Source organism: Rhinatrema bivittatum, chromosome 2, assembly GCF_901001135.1.
Source record: "Rhinatrema bivittatum chromosome 2, aRhiBiv1.1, whole genome shotgun sequence".
Lineage (NCBI taxonomy): Eukaryota > Metazoa > Chordata > Amphibia > Gymnophiona > Rhinatrematidae > Rhinatrema > Rhinatrema bivittatum.
Genome location: NC_042616.1, coordinates 813,320,571 through 813,335,129, shown reverse-complemented (window position 1 = coordinate 813,335,129; position 14,559 = coordinate 813,320,571). Strand labels below are relative to the sequence as shown.

Here is a 14,559-nt window from a genome sequence, read left to right as displayed (position 1 = left end):
TGCCTTAACCTTCTCGTTTATTTGTTTAAGCATTTATAACCTGCTGCCCAAATCACTTACTCCCAATGTCATACAAAATTTAGACACATCATAATTAAAATATGCACAGTGTCTCAGGCTAAAATCTGATTCCCATGTAAACGTCCTACATTTCAAACTCATGCTGACCTTCCTGCTATTCCACTCGCTAAGCAAGCCTGCTATGTCCAACTGACAGCCGCATGCTCATCTTCATGCTCTCCTCCTATCCTCACTACTACACTACTTGCCCAAACAATGAAGGGCAACGAGAGACCACTGATAGCCGATGAATTACTATAAGAGCTAAAGCTATGATAGCAGCACTGAACATAACATATGACAATACATAAGGACCCTAGAGCCCATCTAGTCTGTCACTCATCAGGAAATGCCAGAGAACACACTCACTCTTGGGCTTTACACTCACATTCTTCTGACTAAGGATCCTCAGTGCTTATCACAAACTTATCCCTCACTCCCCCACAGCTAAAGATCCTCAATGCTTATCACAAACTTATCCCTCACTCCCCCACAGCTAAGGATCCTCTGTGCTTATCCCAGGCTTTACCCCTCACTCCCCCACAGCTAAGGATCCTCTGTCCTTATCCCAAACTTATCCCTCACTCCCCCACAGCTAAGGATCCTCAGTGCTTATCCCAGGCTCTACCCCTCACTCCCCCACAGCTAAGGATCCTCTGTGCTTATCCCAGGCTTTACCCCTCACTCCCCCACAGCTAAGGATCCTCTGTCCTTATCCCAAACTTATCCCTCACTCCCCCACAGCTAAGGATCCTCTGTGCTTATCCCAGGCTTTACCCCTCACTCCCCCACAGCTAAGGATCCTCTGTGCTTATCCCAGGCTTTACCCCTCACTCCCCCACAGCTAAGGATCCTCTGTCCTTATCCCAAACTTATCCCTCACTCCCCCACAGCTAAGGATCCTCAGTGCTTATCCCAGGCTCTACCCCTCACTTCCCCACAGCTAAGGATCCTCTGTGCTTATCCCAGGCTTTACCCCTCACTCCCCCACAGCTAAGGATCCTCTGTCCTTATCCCAAACTTATCCCTCACTCCCCCACAGCTAAGGATCCTCTGTGCTTATCCCAGGCTTTACCCCTCACTCCCCCACAGCTAAGGATCCTCTGTGCTTATCCCAAACTTATCCCTCACTCCCCCACAGCTAAGGATCCTCAGTGCTTATCACAAACTTAGCCCTCACTCCCCCACAGCTAAGGATCCTCTTTGCTTATCCCAGGCTTTACCCCTCACTCCCCCACAGCTAAGGATCCTCTGTGCTTATCCCAGGCTTTACCCCTCACTCCCCCACAGCTAAGGATCCTCTGTGCTTATCCCAGGCTTTACCCCTCACTCCCCCACAGCTAAGGATCCTCTGTCCTTATCCCAAACTTATCCCTCACTCCCCCACAGCTAAAGATCCCCTTGCTTATCCCAGGCTTTACCCCTCACTCCCCCACAGCTAAGGATCCTCTGTGCTTATCCCAAACTTATCCCTCACTCCCCCACAGCTAAGGATCCTCAGTGCTTATCACAAACTTAGCCCTCACTCCCCCACAGCTAAGGATCCTCTGTGCCTATCCCAGGCTTTACCCCTCACTCCCCCACAGCTAAGGATCCTCTGTGCTTATCCCAGGCTTTACCCCTCACTCCCCCACAGCTAAGGATCCTCTGTGCTTATCCCAGGCTTTACCCCTCACTCCCCCACAGCTAAGGATCCTCTTTGCTTATCCCAGGCTTTATCCCTCACTCCCCCACAGCTAAGGATCCTCTGTGCTTATCCCAGGCTTTACCCCTCACTCCCCCACAGCTAAGGATCCTCTGTGCTTATCCCAGGCTTTACCCCTCACTCCCCCACAGCTAAGGATCCTCTGTGCTTATCCCAGGATTTACCCCTCACTCCCCCACAGCTAAGGATCCTCTGTGCTTATCCCAGGCTTTACCCCTCACTCCCCCACAGCTAAGGATCCTCTGTGCTTATCCCATGCTTTACCCCTCACTCCCCCACAGCTAAGGATCCTCTGTGCTTATCCCAGGCTTTAACCAGGTGTTCTTAAATTTTGTTATTGGTTTTGTCTCATTACTTGCACTGAGAGGCTGTTCCATGTATCCACCACCCTCTGTGAAGCAATATTTTCTAAAGGTACTCCTGACTGTACCAAAAATGTTTGCTTTTTGTGCATTATTTATTATATGTATTCAGATGCATTTGATATCTGCCTTTTCCTAAATGTAGGCCCATGGCAGTTTGTATAAAGTATCCTTGATGTATTTATATGTCTCTATGATATGCTTTGCTTCTCTGCTCTTCTCTAAAATACAGATATTTAAGTTCTTAAGCTTTATATCATAGGGTGCAGATATTGACTGTTCCTTAGTATTTTTCTGGCTATTTCCACTTCCTGCTTGCTATTGTGAGTTTATATAAAATTTGATCACCCCAGGATCTATCTTCTGTTTAATGAAAATCTTGCACCTCCTTTCACTCCCTCCCCCCCCCCCCCCCCCCCCCCCCCCCCCTCCCCCACATCATGTACTCTGCTCCCTTGGAGGTCTGCACCCCAAATGCACAAAGTGTTGAGCACTTCTCATTTTCTGTAATTCAGGTTTGGTACGTGTGCAGGTGTCACTATGTGTCACATTTACCGCATCGTGTTTAGAACAGTCCTGGGTTTCCCGGTGCTGGTTTTCAGCGCACGTTTTTAACGCCAAGATTATTTTATTTAACCCCTGATGCAGTAAGCTAATGCCTTACTAATGCATTGGGAGTTTAAAAAAAAAAAACGCTCCTAAACTTTATAATTGTGCGTTCAGCGCAGGCCAAACGCACTTTTTAACTCAGGAAGAGAGGAGGCATCCCCTGGCAGGCTGTCGCTGCCACCACTTAGCCAGAGAAATACTGATTTATCTGTCTATCTGGCAGCAGAAAGCCGCCATCATATAGCCGCATAAGTCCGTACTTATCCGGCTATGTGGCATGGGTTGCTGTTACTTAGCCGGATAAGTACTTTATCCCGCTTTGAACACTGGAGTGGTAAGTAAGTTTGTAAATAAATAATATTCACAAAAGTTCTGAAGGAAACTCTAGTATAGCAGTAGGTGCGGGAATGCAGGCACATGTGCTCATAAGCGTTATTGTGGATTTTACCAGCATTGAGAACATAACATAAGAAAATGCCATACTGGGTCAGACCAAGGGTCCATCAAGCCCAGCATCCTGTTTCCAACAGTGGCCAATCCAGGCCATAAGAACCTGGCAAGTGCCCAAAAACTAAGTATATCCCATGTAACCATTGCTAATGGCAGTGGCTATTCTCTAAGTGAACTTAATAGCAGGTAATGGACTTCTCCTCCAAGAACTTATCCAATCCTTTTTTAAACCCAGCTACACTAACTGCACTAACCACATCCTCTGGCAACAAATTCCAGAGTTTAATTGTGCGTTGAGTAAAAAAGAACTTTCTCCGATTAGTTTTAAATGTGCCCCATGCTAACTTCATGGAGTGCCCCCTAGTCTTTCTACTATCCGAAAGAGTAAATAACCGATTCACATCTACCCGTTCTAGACCTCTCATGATTTTAAACACCTCTATCATATCCCCCCTCAGCCGTCTCTTCTCCAAGCTGAAAAGTCCTAACCTCTTTAGTCTTTCCTCATAGGGGAGCTGTTCCATCCCCTTATCATTTTGGTCGCCCTTCTCTGTACCTTCTCCATCGCAATTATATCTTTTTTGAGATGCGGCGACCAGAATTGTACACAGTATTCAAGGTGCGGTCTCACCATGGAGCGATACAGAGGCATTATGACATTTTCTGTTTTATTCACCATTCCCTTTCTAATAATTCCCAACATTCTGTTTGCTTTTTTGACTGCCGCAGCACACTGAACCGACAATTTCAATGTGTTATCCACTGTCCCTAGCACCTTTTTTGCTATTTTATAAAACCGAAGAATTTACTGTATTTAACAGCCTTACATATATATAATCCTTTCCTCCTTTACCTTTTCTCTGTCATCCCCTTTTTAATATTATACCCCTTCATTCCTTTTTCCCCCACTATTATTCTCCCTTGATACTATAATAAATTGTACTATTACAACTAATCAATATAATATTATCTTTATATACCTATATTTATCTTATATCCTGTTTTTTTTTGTTAATGCATTTAACTGTTCTAATGTACAGTTTTTCAGTTATTCAGTTGTATTCATACTGTTCTATGTACAACGCAATTGCGTATTTTTCGTTCTCTGTACACCGACGTGATATCTCTGATGAGCGGCGGTATATAAAAACCAATAAATAAATAAATATGATGCCTAGATCTCTTTCTTGGGTTGTGTAGCACCTAATATGGAACCTAACATTGTGTAATTATAGCATGGGTTATTTTTCCCTATATGCATAACTTTGCACATATCCACATTAAATTTCATCTGCCATTTTGATGCCCAATTTTCCAGTCTCACAAGGTCTTCCTGCAATTTGATTGTGATTTAACTACTCTGAACAATTTACCATATATCCTGGGCTGATTACTTTATTATAAATGTTCACCATTTGGTGGTCATGAGGTTCATCTAATCATAAGAACATAAGAAATACCATCCCAGGTCAAACTGAATGTCCATGGAGCATGATGCATTAGAATTAGGGCATCCTGACAGTGAGGTTCTAATAATAAGAAAAGTAGTCCAAGTGCCTGTAACTAAAAACTCACCTGAGCTAAAAAAATTCTAACTTATCCCTATCAATTAAAAAGCAGAATGAAAATACAAACAAAAAACTGACTTTGAAATGTTTGTATGCTAATGCCAGGAGTCTAAGAAGTAAGATGGGAGAATTAGAATGTATAGCAGTAAATGATGACATAGACTTAATTGGCATCTCAGAGACATGGTGGAAAGAGGATAACCAATGGGACAGTGCTATACCGGGGTACAAATTATATCGCAATGACAGAGAGGAGCACCCGGGAGGCGGTGTGGCGCTTTATGTCCGGGATGGCATAGAGTCCAACAGGATAAATAAACATCCTGCATGAGTCTAAATGTACAATTGAATCTTTTTTTTTTTAATTCTTTATTTATCAGTTTTTACTTTACAAAACCTTCAATTTTTGCAAATACATAAACTCAGATAGGATGAAGAAAAAACATAGCAAATATGTATACATTCAAATAAGAAACATATTCAGATACTTCCATCCTTCTTAAACTATAACTCAATATAGAAATAGCCTTAGCTAGAGTTTAGGATCCAGAAAATTAAATGAGAGTGACTTTAACAAGAACATTTTCAAACAAGAAAAGGCAGGCACTTAACATACTTTTACATAGTTATAGGAGAAGATGTAGTGGGAGTTTTTAATAAAAGAAAACTTTTCAATTGCTCGGGAGCGAAGAATATATTGACTTCAGCTCCTTTCTTTAGAAAGCACTTGCAAGGAAACTTTAATTTAAAAGTATAACCCAATATAATAGCCTGTTGGCGTAAGGTTAGAAACTCCCTATGCCTTTCCTGGGTGATCGGAGACAGGTCAGGAAAAAGTTTTACATTTTCATTTAGGAAAACAGTTGGAAACTTCCTGAAATAATTTTTCATGATTAACTGAACATCCATAAGCGATATCAATGAAACCAATAACGTAGCTCTATCTATCACTTCTATTGCTGAGTCTTCTAAAAATTGAGTTAAATTTTCCTGAATATTAACTCTACTTGATGTTGAAATTGTTTTAGGCAAGAAATAACATTTGTTAACTGCAGGTAAGTTTCCTTCATCTAAACATAGGACCTCTATCATAAATCTTTTAAAGGAAATATAAGGGTTTTCACCCAATACCCGAGGAAAATTTAGGATCCTTATGTTTAAATGTCTGGAAAAGTTTTCTAAAGTTTCCACTCTTCTAGCGATGAATTGGTTATTTTTAACCACTGCTGCTTTAAGTTTTAAATTTTCTTGTTCCTTCTCCTCCAGTGTCACAATTTTCCTTGAAACTTGATAAAGTTTCTTTTGAAATTCAGACGAGTTTTGGGAGCTCTGAGAAGTCAATACCTCCTCTTTCTCGCTTAGATGATTTACCGCTGACGCTACTCCCACCATCAGGTCCCATAGTGCAGCCATAGTCACAGTTTCAGGGCAGTCTGGGATTTTCAGGGGATTAAACAGTGGGGTAAGTTCTTGTGGTATTGGCAGGCTTAAACTCACTGGTCTTACCCCAACTGCCCCTTCTCCCTGTCCGAGTCCTGTAGTTCCCGCGCTAGGTCCGAATCCTGAAATTCCCTCGCTGGGTGTCGTCTCGTCTGGGACGACAGAGTTTGTCGGCATTGCCTGTAAGGCTACGGTCAGCACTGGCGTCTCTGCCTGTAACCCGGAATAGGTCCCCACATCCAGCGCGTCGGGTTGGAACACCAGCCCCGTTCCTTGCGTCGGTGCTGCTCTTTACTCTGGACTCAGGGTAGTCTCCTCCGGAACGGAAAGCTCTCGCCCAGTTCCCCGTTCCAAGGGCTCCTCGACTCCTGGGAAGAGGTAAGGAAGCGTGTGATCTCCTGCTCTAAAACCGATATCGGAGAGGGTGTCGAGGGGTAAACCCTGACTTTCCCCTTCCTTTTAGGTGGCATTTCCGAAGTTTAGCAGTTTTCCAAAGAAAAAAGCAGTTAACAAATGTTATTACAAACTGGCTAAAAGACAGGAAACAGAGAGTAGGATTAAATGGACAATTTTCTCAGTGGAAGGGAGTGGACAGTGGAGTGCCTCAGGGATCTGTACTGGGACCCTTACTTTTCAATATATTTATAAATGATCTGGAAAGAAATACGACGAGTGAGGTAATCAAATTTGCAGATGATACAAAATTGTCCAGAGTAGTTAAATCACAAGCAGATTGTGATAAATTGCAGGAAGACCTTGTGAGACTGGAAAATTGGGCATCCAAATGGCAGATGAAATTTAATGTGGATAAGTGCAAGGTGATGCATATAGGGAAAACTAACTCATGCTATAGTTACACAATGTTAGGTTCCATATTAGGAGCTACCACCAAAGAAAGAGATCTAGGTGTCATAGTGGATAACACATTGAAAGCATTGGTTCAGTCAAAAAAGCAAATAGGAATGGTGAATAAAAGGAAATGGTGAATAAAACGGAAAATGTCATAATGCCTCTGTATCGCTCCATGGTGAGACCACACCTTGTATACTGCGTACAATTCTGGTCGCCGCATCTCAAAAAAGTTATAATTGCGAAGGAGAAGGTACAGAGAAGGGCAACCAAAATGATAAAGAGGATGGAACAGCTCCCCTATGAGGAAAGGCTGAAGAGGTTAGGGCTGTTCAGCTTGGAGAAGAGACGGCTGAGGGGGGATATGATAGAGGTCTTTAAGATCATGAGAGGTCTTGAACGAGTAGATGTGAATCGGTTATTTACATTTTCGAATAAAAGACGGACTAGTGGGCATTCCATGAAGTTAGCAAGTAGCACATTTAAGACTAATTGGAGAAAATTCTTTTTCACTCAACGCACAATAAAGCTCTGGAATTTGTTGCCAGAGGATGTGGTTAGTGCAGTTAGTGTAGCTGGGTTTAAAAAAGGAATGGATAAGTTCTTGGAGGAGAAGTCCATTAACTGCTATTAATCAAGTTTACTTAGGGAATAGCCACTGATATTAATTGCATCAGTAACATGGAATAAACTTAGTTTTTGGGTACTTGCCAGGTTCTTATGGCCTGGATTGGCCACTGTTGGAAATAGGATGCTGGGCTTGATGGACCCTTGGTCTGACCCAGTATGGCATGTTCTTATGTTCTTATCCTCATCCTGTCTCCGACAGTGGCTAGTACTGTCCCAAGTATCTGCCAGATTTCAAAGAGTAGATCCAGTTCTTTGTCACTCACACCATCTCTTACAGTCTTTGCAATCCTAGGACCCAAACTATCTGAGCAGCCATGGTGCTTCCTATGCTGTCTCGGATATCACAAGAACCCGCAGGGTCATCACTCTCATAGGCCTCTGCCCTGCAGTTTCTTATTTGTGGTCTCCTTTCCTTTTGTAGGGTGGCCAGGACCGGCCGTTCTCGGAGATCGTGAGATGCCACAGAGAAAATCTCCAGGGTATGGGACAGAAGCCCATCACGTTTATACAGCAGGTAACGAGATAACATGCCCCGTTTTATCGCTCTCTGGCCGAGGTCAGGAAGGTGAGCGTGACAGGGCGTCAGGGCAGCACAGGACTGGAGGCTTTACCCAGGTCAACTCTAAAATCCGGAGCCGGTCCTTACTTTTGCCCTATGGACTTTTAGCAAGAAAGACGCAGCTTTGAAACTTGAAAAAGCTCCAGTGGCAGGAAGAAAAGCGGAAACCCGCTGCTGCTGCTATGGACCCCATTCCTACCTCCCCGGCCGCATGTAAGAAAGCCAGGAAAGGGAAGCAGCCACTGCTGACTCCCAAAACCAAAATCCCTTGCAGGACAGGAAGGTGGAGGGAAAAGGATCAGAGAATCTTTGCCCAGAGTGCTCAAGACCGTGTACCAGGCTGTCTTGTCAGGTTTTACCAGCTTACTCTCCCAGACGGGTGGCGTTGGGCTAAAAGACGCTGAAACAGTGCAGCCTCCCGGGGGAGAACACGGAAGTTCATCTAAAGCCCACGTCATCGTTCTCCCCAACATGAGATGCCACACACCGTTTCTCCAGCCAGCGCCCTCCGTTCACCTCTGAATCATTTTCCTTTCCGACCACCATCATCAAGAAACTTCAGCCAGATTAGCGGTCCAGGTTTCTGACTATTTTATTTTAAAAAGATAAGGAGAAAAAAATATGTGGATTAAAGTGCTGTGTCCTACTAAATAGAGAGCTCGCTAGCAGGTGGGGAATGTGCCCAGGGGAGTCAGGTCAAAGCACATCAGAGGGAAGGCGGCCTTAGAGCCAGCGTAGCGCAATCTGTGAGGAATAAGCATTTAAGCCAGAGAGGAGTCTGAGAGGATCAGTCCAAAGTCGCTTCCAGTTGGAAGGGGGAATCTGCTGTCAACAGTGTTACGGGCCAGGTACAAGCCTGCCAACCCGCTGACACAGTGGTCTGAAGCTCCTGGGGAGGGCTGTGAAAATCCAACACGTGTCATCCCCTTCCTTCAGGATCTCGTCGCGTCCTAGGACCCCATCCCAGCAAAATAACCATTTTCAGGTAGCGAGCATCCGAATCCAGAGATCCTGGTGTGAAGCGAGACCCAGCCCAGGGAAGAGCCTCACGGGGGAGGGGAAAAGGGAATCTGTTCATTGCTGAAATCGGCCACTGCTGCCTGGTGTGAAGGGTCAAGGAGTGAGAGCAGGTAATGCCCCTCCGGCCCGTCTCCAGTGCAGTGGGACCGTCCTGAGCTCTGGTGTGGCAGGGAGAGGGCTGCTGCAGGAGTCCCTTATCCATCGCTTGCAGAAGCTGTGCTCGCTGTTCCCTGTGGCATGCAGCCCGTCAGGCTAGCTTGGGACCACTCCTGCTGAGTGACCTGCAGGCAGTGGGGGATTAAAAATTTTTATTTTTTTTACTTCTAATTTAATTTATTAATCTTGATTAATCATCTTTCAAATCAAAGTGATGTACAAATTAAAATGCAATACAAAATTACTTGGTCAAGGAAAATTAAATGAAAATAACATAAAACAGAAAAAACCAGAAATAAAATTAGAAGCTAAAAGTAATGAAAAAAAAACAATAAAATTATAATGAAAGCTAACAAATTCATCAATAACATAATCACTAAGAGTCTGGGGGCAGCTTAAAAAAAACAAACAATCTGGTTAGCTCCTTAGAGGTTAAGGCCCTCTGGCTCCTAGGCACCCAGATTTTGCAGGGCCTGTCCTCATAATATGTAATGATCCAAAAATTCAGCCCGGGGGGGGGCCTCTGACGGGCCCTGCTTATGCCACACCCCCTTGCAAGGGTTTCCTAGGTAACAAGAAGCCCACGCTGGAGGAAGTGGCAGGGCCGTGGACGGGGGTCCCTGAGTGCGTGGCCTCAGAGGCTCCCCCGGGCTGAATTCGTTCTCTTAGCTTTCAGTAATACCTGCCCACGTGGCAGCCGGCCTGCAGCGGGAGGGCCTCCTGACCTTCTTGGGGGGGGGGGGGGATGCCCCCTAGGCATTTGCCCATGGGGGCCTATTGGGTAAACCCGGCACTTTCCGCAGCGATTCCGAGCCGGCCCCCGGGATCTGGGTCCGGATCCACGGCGTCCTGGCTCCCGCAGTTTAAGTTTAACCCACTCAAGGTCCGGTAGGGCCCAACTCTTCTGAAAACTCGGAAACTGTTCAGGCAAACCCCCCCCCCGGCATAGTCGGTTACACAGGTGGCATCTGATAATTTATTTATTTATTTATTTATAATTTTTATATACCGACATTCTTACATTAAAATGCAAATCATACCGGTTTACATAAAACAGAAAAAGCAGGAAAAAATATTTCCATAGTCAAATACAGAGAACATTTATAATAAAATTGTTAACAAAGGCATAAGGTAGGAACTTGAAAAAAGGTTACTTAACAGAAAACGTAAAAGAAAAAATAGTAAATGAAGCACAAAGAGTTGACGTCGGGGGAGGGGCGTGGTCACACAGCGCAGTCACCCATTTCCCCTCACCTCCTGATGATAGTTCCGTTTCTTTTTTATTATTTATTATTTTTTATTATTTATTATTATTTATTATTTATTATTATTTTTTATTATTTATTATTTTTATTATTTATTATTTTTATTATTTATTATAATGGGTAAAATGCTTCAAAAGAAGGCGTTTGCTCCAGCTGAGCCGAAGGCAATAGCTGTGGGAAGAGGGAGGGGAATGGCGAGTGAGCGCTAGCTGGCCCTGCTCCCACGCCACGGTTAGGACGTGGCTTGCTTTTGGGAGCTAATGGATAGGAGCGTTATGATGAGCTGTTGTTACCTGGAGGGGGAGAGAGGGAGTGTGAGGTTCAGCGGGACCCAGGCCTTCTTACCCTGTGTGTGCGAGGCGGCACACAGGGTAAGAAGGCAGTTATCAATGCGGTCCGACAGCTCCCGGGTCTTCGTGCGTTTTCCCCCAGAGGTTTTCCCGCCCGGCTGTGAATTACCTCCCGCGTTTTTTTGTGCGTTTCCTAGGTCGCCGCCGCCTGCGCTTACCCGGAGCTGCTGAACAGCGCGAGCGTCGCCGAGGATGCCAAGCGGCGAGCGAGGGGCATCCTGCAGGATCTGGACGGCTCCAGCATTGGTGATTTCTCTGCTCTTCCTCTCCCCCCACCCCCCCCCCCCCCCGTCTCACTTTTCATGGCCCTCGCACACGCCAGAGAGTAAAACTGCACAGCCCAGAGTGAGGCACCGAAGAGCTGTGTTATGATGCTAATCCCTCAGTACAAGGCAGATATTATTGTAGAAATGCATTTCCACATCGCCTGCAATACAAATTGCTTAAAAGCCACCATAATCCTAGGAAACCTTAAACGAGGGGATGGACTGCTAAGGGGGGAGGGGGGGGGGGCTCTGGTTTTTTTTTATCCCCCACAAACAGCGAAGGTTACAGGGTCCTGCGGGTAAAGGCTCCACAGTCGTGGAGGACGGGCAGCGCTCAGACCACAGCAGCCAGCCTCCCATGCCTTTCCAAACAACAACAACAACGCAACTCAAAAGCGCCGGGGGGGGGGGGCCCAGAACTGAGGGACCAGATTTTAATCTGGTCCCTCAGTTCTGGTCCCTCAGTTCTCAGTTCTGGTCCCTCAGTTCTCCTCCTCCTCCCCTCCATCTATTACTTCCCTTTGCTAATTATCTTCACTGCCTTGTTTTAACTCCCTTGTTAAAACTAACACGTACATATGTATATTATTCCTGTATATAATTCCTGATTTATCTTCTCCTGCCCCTGTCAACCCTCTCCCTGTTAATGTTAATATTGTAAAGCTGGTTGCTAAGTTATGTTACATTGTGAACCGAGGTGATGTTTTTCAAACGTGCCTCGGTATATAAGAAACCTTAAATAAATAAATAATAAATAAATAAATAATAAATAAATAAATAAATAAATAATAAATAAATAAATAAATAAATAAATAAATAATCAAACCAGTTTTAAGCATCTGGCACCGCCCCTGGCCAGGTGGAAGCGGCCGGAAGAGCTTAGAGAAAAGGATGCTTGCAGGGAAATGGGAGCTGCAGAAATGTCTGGCCTAGCGTACGCCTTCGAAAGTAAAGCGTTGTGGCTAGAGGGAGGAAAGCCACGTGACAGAGGAGAGAGGTGAGCTAAAGGAAAGCGTTTAATAGAGTGGAAGGCACACCGGAAACGGTGGTTTCAGCTGTGCCACGGAGGTTACCCCCATGCTTATCTGTTTCCCAGACCATAAAAGTCAGGGCCTCTGGTCGCTGTTTGAATCCAGTTCCCCGTTACCCCCGAGCTGATCAGTTTCTCACACTAGGACTCATTGATTGCTGTTGAATCCAATTCCATGTTCCCTGTACGTACCGGATCAGTCCAGACTCCTGGGTTTTGCCTCCGCACCAGCAGATGGAGACAGAGCAAAACTTGACGGGCTCTGCCATAAATACCAGGGCGCCTCCCACAGCCTGTCAGTAAGTATTACTCTGTCTCCAGCAGATGGTTCGGGTGCATCTCCATCAGTCTGATTTAAAAAAAAAAAAAAATTTAAAACATAAGAGTTAAAGGGTTATTAGTTAGTCAGGTTTGTTCATTTAATTAAGTTTGATTAAAAAAAAAAAAAAGCAAAGAAAGCTTCTTCACTTCAGGAGTCGCCATTGATACAGCCGGTCCTCTGCTCCCAGGGGGTTGTCAGGTCCTGAGAGGACCATCCCCCCTGGTCGAGCAGTTGCTGGGCCCAAGGGTCGAGGATCCTGCGTAGTGTTTAGCCCAGCCGGGATGATACCGGGGAGCCCGGCTCACTCACCCCAGCCGGACTGCTTCAGGACCCGACGAGGGACTGCTCCAGGTACAAAAAAAATAAATAAAAATAGGACGGAGCGGTTTTTTATTTTCGTCGGGCGGCGGCTCTCTCCCAGGAAAACACGGGTCCAGCAGGGGTCCCGGGAGCAATCTCCCACTCTCAGGCTGGCGGCTGCCAGTAATCAAAATGGCGCCGGCGGCCCTTTGCCCTTACCATGTGACAGGGGCTACCTACCAGTGCCAATGATCGGCCCCTGTCACATGGTAGGAGCAATGTATGGCCCACGCCATTTTTTAAGATGGCACCGGCTGTCCATTGCTTCTACCATGTGACAGGGGTCAGCCAATGGCACCGGTAGCCCCTGTCACATGGTAAAGGCAAAGGCGCCACCGGCGCCATTTTGATTACTGGCAGCCGCCAGCCCGAGAGTGGGAGATTGCTCCCAGGCCCCCTGCTTGACCACCAGGGACTTTCAGTTAGTCCTGGGGGGCATTGTATTTAATTAAATTTGAAGGATTGGGGCAGGGGTTTTTTTTTTAATGACATTGGCAACGAAAAAAAAATTCCGATCTGGGGGTGGACTGAAATGGCCCACCCCCAAACCAAAAGCGAAACAGGGACGAAAAAAAAATGTATGCACACCTCTACCCACTATCGGTATCTTTGAGTCTGAGAGCAAGAGAGAGATTTTACATGGAAAAAGACATTCAAAGCGCAGTCTTCCAAATAAAACAAATCACTTAAAAAGGGGCGTGGGATAAACACTGTGGATCCATAAAGTCAAGATGCTGCCAATGAAGAGTGGGTGACTCGCCAGAATGATGGCTACTGCCTGGAGTCAATACCCTTATTAAATAAACATACACATGCTTACTGTGACTCCAACATCGCTCTAAGCTTCAACAGCAAGAGGAAATGTGAAAAAAGGATTCACACTCACAAAGAGGGGAGTAGCTGGCTTGTTACGGCGGTTACTACCCCAAATCAAAAAAGCCTGATACTTCACTTTCAATGCATATACAGCATAGTTCTCTGATTCAACGGCAGGGGAGAAGAAAAACTGATACTTCACACATCCAGCAGAGCTCTCTGCTTCAACGGCAGGGGAGAAGAAAAGAGGGTTCGCACTCACAAAGCGGGGAGTAGCTGGCTTGTTACGGCGGTTACTACCCCAAACCAAATGTGCCTGATACTTCACTTTCAATGCACATCCAGCATGGCTCTCTGCTTCAACAGCATGGGAGAAGAATAAACTGATACTTCACGCATATCCAGCATAGCTCCCTGCTTCAACGGCAGGGGAGAATAAAAACAACCAATAAGGGCTGTATACTATAGTCTGGGTAAAACAAATAAGCATGGGTGTAGCTTGCTTATTGCGGCGGCTACTACCCCTAACAAATCAAGCTAGATATTTCACTTGGATGCAGCTCCATCACTGCTCTCCACATTAGAGGTGGGGGTGGAAGGGAAATAGAACCAAGAGCTAAGAGAAACAGATAAGTATGAGAGAAAATATGTGTGAAGCTTGCTGGGCAGACTGGATGGGCCATTTGGTCTTCTTCTGCCGTCATTTCTATGTTTCTATGTTTCTATGTATATTACATTTACA

At 45.4% G+C, this 14,559-nt stretch overlaps 1 protein-coding gene across 3 annotated transcripts in view; it reads left to right on the top strand.

Annotated features, from left to right (window-relative positions):
• Nucleotides 1-14,559, top strand: part of LOC115085808 (alanine aminotransferase 2-like) — a 62,203-nt gene that overhangs the window by 990 nt on the left and 46,654 nt on the right. For all 3 annotated transcript variants that reach the window (XM_029592253.1, XM_029592252.1, XM_029592254.1), the window contains exons 2-3: nucleotides 8,095-8,187; nucleotides 11,161-11,269. In XM_029592253.1, the coding sequence (XP_029448113.1) occupies nucleotides 8,095-8,187; nucleotides 11,161-11,269 (202 nt within the window). The remainder of the gene's footprint in view (nucleotides 1-8,094; nucleotides 8,188-11,160; nucleotides 11,270-14,559) is intronic.